Source organism: Heptranchias perlo, chromosome 30 (genome assembly GCF_035084215.1).
Source record: "Heptranchias perlo isolate sHepPer1 chromosome 30, sHepPer1.hap1, whole genome shotgun sequence".
NCBI classification, from domain to species: Eukaryota; Metazoa; Chordata; class Chondrichthyes; order Hexanchiformes; family Hexanchidae; genus Heptranchias; species Heptranchias perlo.
In genome coordinates this window covers 1,788,786-1,801,919 of record NC_090354.1, presented here as the reverse complement: position 1 = coordinate 1,801,919, position 13,134 = coordinate 1,788,786, and the positions used below count along the sequence as shown (strand labels likewise).

Genomic DNA, 13,134 nt, shown 5'->3' with positions numbered 1-13,134 from the left:
AGTGACAGTTTGAAAACCTGTGCTTAGGAGGAAGTTGTAGTGCTTGAAAATGTGGCAGAAGTACACTCAGTAAGCAAGGGCCAAGCCCCACAAAGAAGCCAGTCAGGAGGCTACTGACTTTGAACTTGTGTGGATGTTTGTTGTTCCTCATACCAGGCAGCAACTTTGATACTGGGGGGCTGCCATTCCCCGTGGAACCTACACCCCAACATGAGTCACTTCACGCTTTTTAAAATCTTTCAGCCAATGGGCCGGATTCTCCTGTGAGCGGTGAACGAACTGGGCCCAACGTTTGGTAGACTTGCACTTGCCCGTAGACTTCTCATGGGCTTTTGCACGGCAAGTTCCTCTCATCGGACACTCAGTTCAATGCCGCGCCCTCAACAGGGCATCTGGAATCTGTGTGAACAGAGCAAGCAACTGTGTATCCCCTTATCCAATTAGATTGAAGCATGTTAACAAGCCACGCAGAGACTGAACCACGAAGTGTAAGTTAGAATAGTGAATTCAGTGTCAAATCAGGTTCAGAAAGCGAAGTAAAGAGAGGGTCAAGAATATTGAATTAAGTGACGGAATTTTTTTTAAATGCCCAACACCAATTAAAATCTGAAGGAATGAGACTCCATACTTGTAAAAATTAATTTTCAGTGCCAGATAGATTGTTTGGCATTAATTAAGACTTACCACGCTGCTAACAGGTGCTTAGACTTAAAATGACTTGACGTACCTTTTTTTTGGCGAGATTAGTTCATATGCATTAGGCCACTGCAGGAACTTCACGCCGTTCCATCCATTTGATGGCGAGCCAGCCGGCGAGATGCTGCTTGGCGCAGCATACGGAGGAGGGTCACACCTGGAACAGCAACTTCCGGATTTCCGCGTTTATCTGTGTGTGTGCGGTCACCGGAAGTTGCTCTACTATTTGCACAGAAATAATGGTGAGCCCCGTTAGCCTCGCCATTATTTTCACAGCAAAATCTGGCCCATTATTTTAACCTCTCTTCCTCTTTAGAAGTAACTCATGTTGGGGTTCAGGTTCCACAGGTAACAACAGCCCCCCCAGTACCTCAGTCAAGTGACCATTCTGAATGTGTGCCCTTAAATAACGTTGCCAGGGTATTCAGCTGCTTGGGACATCACAACTGAGCTTGTTCTAATTTCACCTGATGTCCAGGTGAGCAACTCTCCAGTAGGGGTCAAAGGGTAGTGACCATGAAAAGGAACTGTGGCTGAAATCCCCCGCCCCCTCCATTCTCCCTAACCCAGAGGCTCTGAGATTAATGTAGCACTCCTACGATCATCCTAACTTAGATCTATTAACTATGCACGAGCCCGGGCTATTCCTGGCTTTGTGTGGCACACCTGATGATGCATTTATATCCACTGAGGTGTGTGACCAGCCAGGGTCCCTCTTCCTCCTGTGTTTTCCTCTCACACAACAGCACGGCTGTGATTGATGTATGGTTGTGGGCAATAGCCAGATTCTTAGTTCAGTTCATTCTTATCCCTAACCCAGCTGAATAAACAAAAGGTCCCTACAGACCCTAACAATTGCTGTGATTTGTTTAATTTTAAACTCCTGTTGGATGATTAATGACATATAACAATAATTAACTGAAGGGTGAGACTGATTAGGGACAAAAAAGATGATTTTCTTGTGGAGGCAGAGAGCATGGCTGAGGTACTAAATGAATACTTTGCATCTGTCTTCATTAGAGAAGAGGATGCTGCCATTGTGGCAGTAAAGGAGGAGGTAGTAGTGATATTGGATAGGCTAAAAATAGATGAAGAGGAGGTACTTAAAAGATTGGCATTACTCAAATTAGAAAAGTCACCAAGTCCAGATGGGATGCATCCTAGGTTACTGAGAGAAGTAAGGGAGAAATTACAGAGGCTCTGGCCACAATATTCCAATCCTCCTTGGATATGGGAATGATGCCGGAGAACTGGAGGATTGCAAATGCTGCACCCCTGTTCACAAAAGGGGAGAGGGATAAACCCGGCAATTACAGGCCGGCCGGCCAGCCAGCCTAACTTCCGTGGTGAGGAAACTTTTAAAAACAATAATCCGGGACAAAATATATTGGCACTTGGGAAAGTATGGGCTAATAAATGAAAGTCAGCACACGGATGTGTTAAAGGAAAATCGTGTTTGACTAACTTGATTGAGTTATTTGATGAAGTAATGGAGAGGGTTGATGAGAGTAGTGCAGTTGACGTTGTGTATATGGACTTTCAAAAGGCATTTGATGAAGTACCACATAATAGACTTGTTAACAAAATTAAAGCCCGTGGGATTAAAGGGACATTGGCAGAGTGGATACAAAATTGGCCAAGGGGCAGAAAGCAGGGAGTTTTTCAGACTGGAGGAAAGTATACAATAGTGTTCCCCAGGGATCAGTATAGGACCACTGCTCTTTTTGTTATATATTAATGACCTGGACTTGGGTATAATTTCAAAGTTTGCAAATGACACACAACTCGGAAATGTAATAAACAATGTGGAGGACAGTAACAGACTTCAAGAGGACATAGACAGACTGGTGAAATGGACAGACACATGACAGATGAAATTTAACGCAGAGAAATGTGAAGTGATACATTTTGATAGGAAGGATGAGGAAAGGCAATACAAACTAAATGGTACAATTTTAAAGGGGGTGCAGGAACAGAGAGACCTGGGGATGTATGTGCACAAACACAAACTTTTGAAGATGGCAGGACAAGTTGAGAAGGCTGTTAAAAAAGCATATGAGATTCTGGGCTTTATTAATAGAGGCCTAGAGTACAAAAGCAAGGAAATTATACTAAACCTTTATAAAACACTGGGTAGACCTCAGCTGGAGTATTGTGTTCAATTGAAGGGAATACTTGAAGGGAAAAAATTTGCAGGGATATGGGGAAAGAGCAGGGGAGTGGGACTAATTGGATAGCTCTTTCAAAGAGCTGGCATGAGGGGCCAAATGGCCTCCTCCTGTGTTGTACCTACTATGATTCTGCATATCCCTAAACATTTTGTTAATTTCCCATCAGTAGCAAGTCACACTTGATTGGTCTCTAAGTATAATTTTAAAAACTGTTTTCCTTTAGCGGAAATTGGAAGCTGAGCTTCTTCAGATTGAGGATCGCCACCAAGACAAGAAAAGGAAATTTCTAGAAACTACAGAGTCGTTTAACACTGAACTAAAGCGGGTAAGAATATATTCTCTTTTGGGGGTGAGAGGTGATGCACAAGATTCAACAGAACTAGGACTCCGGCTATTGCCTACAACCACCCACCAGCTGAATCACCAATCTGCTGTGCTGAGAATATCAAATGACTAAATTATAAAATGTTCTGAATAAACCTTAGATTTTCTGATGGGTTAAGCTCTGGAGTTAACACCCATCAGTCTTGGACTGGTTTAAATAATGGTAATTGAAAAATCAAGGCATAAGTATTCAAGGAAACTCTAATATTTTGATGTGTTAATTGATTTACCATGTGTAAATCTCATATATTCTGAACTTTGGTGTTTTTTTAAGTTATGTCCACAGAGGTGAACTTCACACCTGAGCAGATAATTGCTCTTTGTTGTTACACAGGATGAGTACAGACTGTCTCTGCATGAGCACCTGGTTACAGCTTGGCGAGTTTCCCTTGTTTCCCAGTGACACACTCTCATGACCCATCTGGCTGTCTGTTTAGTCCCACACAGAGAGCATGTCAGAGTGAGCTGGGAACAGAGTGAGAGAGTAAGGACTTCTGAAGTGGGAGAGGAGGAATTAGATGCATAGAGGGAATGAGATGCTAAATAGCTGAGCTAATATACACAAGTAATATAAACTTCAAAGTGGAACAAACTAACTAAACCTAAAAATGTGAGCGCAGGAGGGACACTGTAGTGTCGAAATTTGCAGATGATACCAAAGTAGGAGGTATGGTTAATTCTTTAGAAGACCAAAGGAAGCTGCAAAGTGCTATTTATAAGATGGCAGAATGGGCTGAAAAGTGGCAAATGGGATTCAATATCAGTAAGTGTGAGATGTTATATTTCATTGGTTGTAGGCTCAGTCTGTGGGAGAGCAGAAGGATTTGGGGGCACAAGACATTAAAGGCAGCACCTTGGGTTGATAAGGCTGTCAAATAAAAAGTTAATGGAATTCTGGGTTTTATCACGAGGCGTAAATAAAAGCCAAGAGGTAATGATGTGCCTATAGAAAACCTTAATAATATTGGGCCCCACACTATAGGAAGGATTTTGAGGCATTGGAGGGGATTCACTAGGTTGCTGCCTGGTATGAGGAAATACAAATACAAAGAAAGTCTTTAAAATGGGGCTTGTTTGTTAGAAAAACTCAGATTACGGAGTGATATAATAGAAGTGTTTAAAATTATGAAAGGATGGGACAGAGTAGATAGAAATTGACTGTTTCCAGTATTTGAAGAGTCTAGAACGAGGGGCCATAGGTATAAGATTAAATGTACGAGATTTAGTATTGAGTGGAAGAAAAAATTTGAGGCTGTGAGATTTATTTACAAGGTTAGTGGTTGAGGCCGTAAGATTAGATCGGAAAGGTGGATGAATGAAATAGGGGTTGACGATATATTTTAACAGGGTAAGAAATGTGATTAGAACTGTTTGCTCGCTTGGCAGGTAAACACCAACATGGACTTGTTTCCACATCGTAACCTCTGTGTATCTCCATGTTTGTCGCACCAGGTGTGGCGGATGTTTGAAGACAGGTCTGGACACATGCTTATTATGAGTATCCTCTGACACACCCACTTATTTTGAATAAATTGACTGCTGAAACCTTTCAAAATTGTCCCAGACTTGCAAGGAATGTGTTTCTATACATTCCAGTGCTGTCTTTGATTTTTTTTTGGAGGGTTGGAGCGACTATCCAGGTGGTGATATAGAAAGTTGTAACTTAACAGCTTGGTTTAAGTCCCAATCCCATTGCCCTTAGTCTCCTGGATGACTCCTTATTTAATCACTTTTGTTATAACCGTCATGTTCTTCCTGCTAAGGAGTTTGCTCTAACTGCTCCAGATTTAGAGGGGGAACATCCCCGTGTCCCCCGGCCCAATGGCTCAGCTGGGCCACACAGACCATGAAAAACCCAGGTTCCATCCCCAGTCCGTCCTGAGTTGGCTGATCTTGGCCGGGGTACCAGTTGGGGAACGACAGTCGACTTCAGTGCCTTTGAGTTAGGCAAAGGAAAATTGGTCAGGGTTCTTGCTCCTGATCGCTTGTTGAAAGTGCATCTGACGATTGTTGGGTAAGGACAGGATTGGACTGTACTGTGATGCCCTCAGCAGTCAGATAACCTGCCAATGTTCACTGGGGCTCACACGTGATTAGTGACCAATATGGAGAGGTACGAGAGGGCACCAGATGCCCATGGCACTACTCATCCAGCAGGGATCAGTACCTTCAGGAGAGGAGAGAAAAATGGTAGGGAAACGATTGGGGGGGAGGGGAGTGGGGGGTGGGAAAGAAAGATCCTATAAGAATTGGAGATGGCCTCTGGATTCTGCCCTACTAGATGACCCTGAACAACTCACTGATGATGTAACTGCTGTCTTGGTAATCCTTCATTTTTAGTTTTCTTCCCTCCCTTTCACCTAAGTACTTTGGTTTCCCTTTGCTGTTTTGTGCTGTCTGTACTATACGGTATCTCGTGTTCAGATGTGCCTGCACTTGCCACTTCAGTCGAGTTTCACAATTGACTGGTGATGCTTGTGCTTCTTTTTCATCCTGCTAAATATTGAGGTGTTATTTCAGACCCTTGCTGTTCCCTTTGAAGCAGGCGACGCCTGGGAAGTCACTAGGGAACTGCAAACCTGTGACATGTCACTTCAGACACCATAACCCTGATATTTACTCGGGGCCGTGAATTGGGGGGAGCAGGGTGGATTTCTGGACAGGACAGCCGGAAGTACGGGTTTCCCGGATGTCCTGACAATTATGCTGTCAGGAAGTCTTTTAAATTTTTTCAGCAGGTTTTCCACCCGACAGGCAGCATGATTGACAGTCGGGAAGCGGATGCCAGGTAAGTGGGACGTCGGGGGGGTGGTTTGGGTCTGGACATCGGAGGGGGAGGGGGTCGGAGATCATTGGGGTGGGGGAGGGTGTCAGCCAATCGCGTGTGTGGGATCGTGGCAGGTGAGCTTGTTGGGCCTGGAGGAAACACTACTGCTCCACCTGACCCACGGGCAGTGCAATAAAGGCACTTACCTGTTGATTTGGGCCTTCTTGCCTCCTCTTAAGTGGCATGAAGCAGAAGGCCCGAGAATCCCAGCCCCCAGGAGTTAAATTTTTTTTAAAAATGGAGGTCCGCAGCCTCCTTGAAAGATTTCACCGACCAACCTACCTCCTGAGAGCAGGTTGGTGACCCGCCTCGGTTAAAACCGGAAGTGGGCGGGTTGGAGGCGGGCTGGGGTTGAGTTTTACTTTTTTTACAATTTTTACCTTCCCATCCACCCCCGACCCACTCGTTCTTGGGGGTTAAAATTACCCCCCATGTCTTTAACTTTGTGTACTCCACATTTTGGCATAAAAATACTTGTGTAGTGAAATGAAATCCTCCAGTTCTGGCTTCTTGTGCATCCTCTATTTCCTTCGCCCCACCATTGGCTGTGGTGCCTTCACTTGCCTGGGCCCTAAGCTCTGGAATTCCCTCCCTAAACTTCTCCACCTCGCTCCCTTTCTCTCCTCCTTTAAGTCGCTCTTTAAAACCTACCTCTTTGACCAAGCTTTTGGTCACCTGACCTAATATCTCCTTATGTGGCTCGGTGTCAAATGTTGTCTGAAAACGCTCCTGTGAAACGCCTTGGGACGTTTTACCACGTTAAAGGCGCTTTATAAATGGGAGGTGTTGTTGGAAATAGTTGCTCAACTGTTGTTTAAATCCTGGGCAATAGTCATGTCTTCGGCTTCTTACAGTTTTTTTAACCTCCCCTTCCCCCTCCTCTATTTAGTTGTGCAATTTGAAGGTGGAGGTCGACATGGAAAAAATTGCAGCTGAAATCGCTCAGGCTGAAGAGCAAGCTCGCAAGCGTCAGGAGGAGAGGGACAAGGAGGCCGAGCATGCGGAGCAGGCCCAGAGCAATACACCTGACGAACCCCCGAGCAGCAGTGAGGCCGAAGAGTCCAAGGTGGAGGAGGCCCCCATGGACACAGGTAACTGAACGGGTCGGCTGCACTGTTGCTGCAGATTGTCTCTTTTTTTAAAAATTCATTCTGGAATGTGTGCGGAGCTGGAAAGGCTGGCATTTATTATCCATCCCTAGTTGTCCCTTGAGATAGTCCGTATGGTGAAGCTGCTCCCACAGTGCTGCTAGGTCGGGAGTTCCAGGATTTTGACCCAGCAACAATGAAGGAACAGCCATTATGTGTCCAAGTCGGGGTGGAGTGAGACTTGGCGGTGATTGTGTTCCCATGCACCTGCTGTCCTTGTCCTTCTAGTTTGTGTTGGTCGCAGGTTTTGGAGCTGCTGTCGAAAAAGCCTTGGCGAATTGCTGCAGTGCATCTTGTAGATGGGACACACTGCAGCCACGGTGCGCCAGTGGTGCAGGGGTTGGATGCTTTAGACGGTGGTTTTACAGCCCATATCAACTATTAAAGCTTCTCTATTATAAGAGTAATGTAAGAAGAACTGTTGTGATCTTTACCAGCCAATGACCTGCTTATATGGTTATTTTGGGGGTAGAATATCGAGCAGACACTTTCCATGTATGGGTTATGATGGTACCTAAAATCAAGGCAGTGCCTTTACTGACAGGGTATAGGAGAAACTAGACACCTCTCTATTGGAAGGGAATCTCATGCCAAGTTGCTTGCCTGGAATTAGGTTGGTTACACATTGCCTGCAGCAAGGAAAAAGGGAGAAATATCTTGAAAAGAATGAATCTTAGTAACACAATAAAACAAAGCTGTACATGAGTGTAAGGAGCCATGTCTAACCATGTCATAGAATGGTCACAGCACAGAAGGAGGCGGTTCGGCCCATCGAGCCCGTGCCGGCTCTTTGTAAGAGCACTCCAGTTAGTCCCATTCCCCTGCTCTTTCCCCACAGCCCTACACATTTTTTCCCCTCAAGTATTTATCCAATTCTTTTTTGAAATCCACGATTGAATCTGCTTCCATTACCTTTTCAGGCAGCTCATTTCAGATCATGACTACTTGCTGCGTAAAAAAGTTTTTCCTCATGCACTAGAGATTGTAGTCTAATGTTGAATTTATATTGCATTACTGGTGCCAGTGGCAGTCCAGCTTCTCATGGAAACACAGTGATATAAACTGGGCTGCCAGTGACACTGGATGGTGCATCTACAATTTTCTACTGGCCTATCTCTCAGTCTGCCCATATAAATCAGCAATATGATTTCTTCATAACTGGGCTATACAAACCTTCTAATATCAGGGCCAGAAACTTTAACTTCAGCAACTGCACATATTGCTTCATTGTTGCCCATACTCTGCTCTGTGATATCAATGCACCATGAGAATGTTATGGAGCAGTTTATAGTTTTCTAATACTTTGTATATAACTTGTTTTTTTTTCCCCCTAACCTGCTGCTCTTTCTTATTTTAACATGTTACCCATTTTTATTTCAGTGTGTTAAAGAAACTGGTGCAGAAAAACTTTTTCTGTGTCCTTTTGGTCTGTCCAGTGCACTGGCAGTCACCTGACTCTCAGTTCTTTTTGGGGAGTGAGGTGCAGATCACCTGACTCCCAATCTGTGGTTTGCTGCTTACCCAACTCCAGTTTTTGGGTGTGGTTGAAGTTCAAGTTGATTAACTACATGCTGTGGTAGCTGTAGATTCATCATTTTCAGGTGTGACAATCTTGTTTTATATAAAGAAGGATGATTTTCTTGCTTGGCTGTCTTGAATACCTCTCTCAATGTATTTGAATACCTCTGTGATTATCTTGAATGCTGCTTTCCACAGGCATTATCTTTAACCTCTTCAGGCTAAAAAGAAATTCCATCTTGGCTGTGACCCAGTTTTCAAGTTTTGATCATGTCAGCCCTTGAATCACATGATGTTGTGGAAGCAGTGGATTTAGTTTTGGATCAAAGAGCAGTCATCGGCACTGGACAGACCAAAAGGACACAAAAAAAGTTTTTCTGCACCAGTTTCTTTAACACACTGAAATAAAAATGGGTAACATGTTAAAATAAGAAAGAGCAGCAGGTTAGAGATCAGGGCCTTTGTTTAACAAATATCTCACATGAAAGACAGCAAATATAATAATGCAGCACTCCTTCATTGCTGCATTGAAGTGTCAATTTCCTGGTAGACTTTTGAGGAAGTGACCTCCCAATTTGGCAGGTAGAAGCTTTATGGCATAGTGTACCCGGACTTCCAAAAGATTGTAGAATAAGTACCACATGAGAGACTCCTTTTACAAATGTATCAAGGGCAAGATCTGGACGTGGATTAGTAACTGGCTAAAGGGAAGGGATCAGAAGCTAGTCATAAAAGAGGAGCTAGTTGCAATGGGGAGGGCATTGATATAGCCCCAGGATCTATGCTCAGTCCCTTCTTGTTCCTGGTATAAATTAATGACCTGACATTACAGTCCGAATGCAAAGAAGTTAAATTTGCAGATAACACCAAGGTAGGGAGACCCTGCGAACCCTGAGGGAGGAAGTCAAGATCTTGCAAAGAGAGCTGAACGGGTTTAGCACCTGGACTGTCCGCAGCAATATGAACAAGCGCATGGTTGGAAGTAAGACCAGGAGGCTTGTGTAGTCCACGGGTGAGAGAGAATTAGTCAAGGGGGGAGTTGAAAGAGACCCAGGGGTTGATTCATTGCTCACCGTGCCCAAACGGTGCAAGGCAGCAATAAACAAAGCAAACAGGATTTTAAACAAATCAGTTGAGTTGAGTTGTAATCCCCAGAGGTCATGTTGAACCATTCCTCCATGGTTTCCAATGATCTTCCACTGAGGCTACAGCAGGCGATTGGGAGAAATTCCAGGCCCTGATCTCTAACCACTTTTCCGCTGGAAAGTGTGTAAGTGTGGATGGAGTCAACTTTGCTCAGTTAGTAGCACTCTTGTCCCTGAATCAAAAGGTTGTGGGTTCAAGCCCCACTCCAGGACTTGAGCCCATAGTCTATCTGACAATTCAGTCCAGTACTGAGGCCCCATCCACCTGATGGTGAGAATCAACAGCCTATTAAACAGTGAGGAGAATCACAGCTGAGCCCAATCCTGTTGTCACCTATTAAAAGAAAAAAGAACAAACGTGCAGTTATTTAGTGCCTTTCATGTCCTCAGGATGAGCCAAAGAGCTTTACAGCCAATAGATTACTTTTGAAGTGCAGTCACTCTTGTTTTGTAGGCAAGTGCAGCAGCCAATTTATGCCAAGCAAGGGTCCACAAACAGCACTGAGGTGGAAGGCTAGTTGACCTGGATGCTATAAGAACTCCCCTGTTCTGTTTTAAATAGTGCTGTAAGATCTTTTGATCCACCTGAGCAGATTTTGTGACGGGGCCTGAAGATAATGGCTACAGTCTTCTCTGTGTTTAACTGGAGGAAATTAAGAACATAAGAAATAGGAGTAGGAGTAGGCCATATGGCCCCTTGAGCCTGCTCCGCCATTCAGTAAGATCATGGCTGATTTTCGACATCAACTCCGCTTTCTCGCCCGATCCCCACATCCCTTGATTTCCTTAGAGTCCAAAAATCTATCGATCTCAGCCTTGAATATATTCAACGACTGAGCATCCACAGCCCTCTGGGGTAGAGAATTCCAAAGATTCACAACCTTCTGAGTGAAGAAATTTCTCCTCATCTCCATCCTAAATAGCCGACCCCTTATCCTGAGACTATGTCCCCTAGTTCTAGACTCTCCAGCCAGGGGAAACAGCTTCTCAGCATCTACCCTGTCAAGCCCCCTCAGAATCTTATATGTTTCAATGAGATCACCTCTCATTTTTCTAAACTGCAGAGAATATAGGCTCATTCTACTCAACCTCTCCTCATAGGACAACCCTCTCATCCCAGGAATCAATCTAGTGAACCTTCATTGCACTGCCTCTAAGGCAAGTAGGTAAGGAGATCAAAACTGTATACAGTACTCCAGGTGTAGTCTCACCAAAGCCCTGTACAATTGCAGCAAGGCTTCCTTACTCTTGTACTCCAACCCCCTTGCAATAAAGGCCAATATACCATTTGCTTTCCTAATTGCTTGCTGTAACTACATGCTAACTTTTTGTGCTTCTTGTACCAGGGCACCCAAGTCTCTCTGGACACCAACATTTAATAGTTTCTCACCATTTAAAAAATATTCTGTTCTCCATTCTTCCTACCAAAGTGAATAACCTCACATAATACACCATCTGCCTCACTTAACCTGTATATATCCCTTTGCAGACTCTTTGTGTCCTCCTCATTGTGGCTCATCCAACACTAAAACCTGCATCCTTATTTACAGATGAGCCACGCAATGATGAAACACCAGAAACCCAACAGAGTAGTGAAGAGAGCACAGCGACGCCAGAAGACAAGGAGGGGTGTCCGGACACAACAGACAGCAGCGTGGAGCAGGGAGCAAGCGAGAGCACCTCTGGTACAGAGAGTAACAGCGCCATGGCAGAGGAACCCATACCAGAGCCCACGCCAGAGAGCGAAGACAAGAAAGAATGATTTCAACCAACACAAAAACTTTTCATTCCAGTTAGTTCTACTACTTGATTAATATCGTACTCGTTTTTTATTCTACCTGTTTATAAGTTAGAAGAATTTTCTTTTTACACATTTGTAGAGATGCCAGCATAATGGACTCCTTCAGCACATCCTGCAGCTCCATCGCTAGTTTGACATTCAATGTTACAAAGTGGAGGCCAATGAATTAGAAAGGGGTGGAAGGAAAATTAGAGATTTAAAGGTAATTTTCCTTATTAAATAAACATCACTTAATGGCTAAATCACAAGGTCAAAGTGCACAGGTTGCAGTTGTCAGCTTTGATACTTATCTGTATCTCTGGTTTCCTGTATACTTAATTTCCATTGATTTTGACTGACATGTTGGAGAACTGTGAATGTTGCTTTCTGTAGCTAAAAAGCATAGTGTTTTTGGTGAGGTTGGCCCCTATGCCCACTGTTTACTATACACTTACCTCCTGGAACTCAGAAAGGTTTACCACTTCCTCACATGATCTTTTTCTCACTTATCCGAGCACAATTGAGTACAGTTGGTGAGCATTTTCCTGGAATTAATTCTATGGCAATTGGGACCCTGAGAAGACGAGGATAGTCTCACAGATAACACCACATGTGATTGATCAATGACCTTTTGTTCATTGCATTTTTTACTTGAGTCGTGTAAGTGTAGTCTTGCAATGCCCTATAATGACCTGACTTGGCCACAGAGTTGGCATTTTACTGGCTTAAAGCTGCAGGTTCCTGCCTCCCCAGCTGCTGATGGACAAAGCAATTTGACAAGGACACAAGATAGCTAGTCATAACTACAGAGCTGTCAAATACCAGGTGAAATTGCGAGAGCACTTTTCCTTGTAAAGGTCGGCTGTGTCTCGGTTGTTGAGTTTGTGTTGTGCCTCAGGAGAAGATGGGACATGTGAGCAAGGATCACAGCACAGGTGGCTCCCCAGTGTGATTGGCATCACTGTTTGTGTCTTGTACTGTAGTATGCTGCGTTACCTTTTTTAAAAAGATGTCCCCGCCACAATAAAGGAGAAGCTCAAAGTGTTTGCTGTTGTGTGTGCTTTGTGATCCTGATGCTAGTCACTGTTTACATTGCGCACAGCTTGGAAGCTGCACTGGTTGAATGTCTGTCTACTGGGGAAAAAAGAAGAGCGAGCTTGCATTTATATAGCACCTTTCACATCCTCAGGACATCCCAAAGTGCTTCACAGCCAATTAATTATTTCTGAAGTGTGGTTTCTGTTGTTTTGTAAGCAGACACAGCAGCCAGATTTTGCACAGCAAAGTCCCACAACAATGAGATTAAATAACCAGTTTTGATGGTATTGGTTGAGGAATACATGTTGGCCAGGACAGTGAGAAAATTCCCCTTCTCTTCAAATATTGCCATGGGATCTTTGACATCCACCTGAACAAGCAGATGGAGCCTCGGTTTAACGCCTCATCTGAAAGACGGCACCTCTGA

General features: G+C 44.1%; 1 protein-coding gene across 3 annotated transcripts in view; it reads left to right on the top strand.

The window, feature by feature from the left end:
- smarce1 (SWI/SNF related, matrix associated, actin dependent regulator of chromatin, subfamily e, member 1) overlaps positions 1 to 12,713 on the top strand; it is a 63,319-nt gene extending 50,606 nt beyond the window's left edge. For all 3 annotated transcript variants that reach the window (XM_067969326.1, XM_067969327.1, XM_067969325.1), the window contains 3 exons: positions 3,091 to 3,192; positions 6,968 to 7,169; positions 11,440 to 12,713. In XM_067969326.1, the coding sequence (XP_067825427.1) occupies positions 3,091 to 3,192; positions 6,968 to 7,169; positions 11,440 to 11,651 (516 nt within the window). In that variant the 3' untranslated portion in view covers positions 11,652 to 12,713. The remainder of the gene's footprint in view (positions 1 to 3,090; positions 3,193 to 6,967; positions 7,170 to 11,439) is intronic.
- The last annotated feature ends 421 nt before the right edge of the window (positions 12,714 to 13,134 follow it).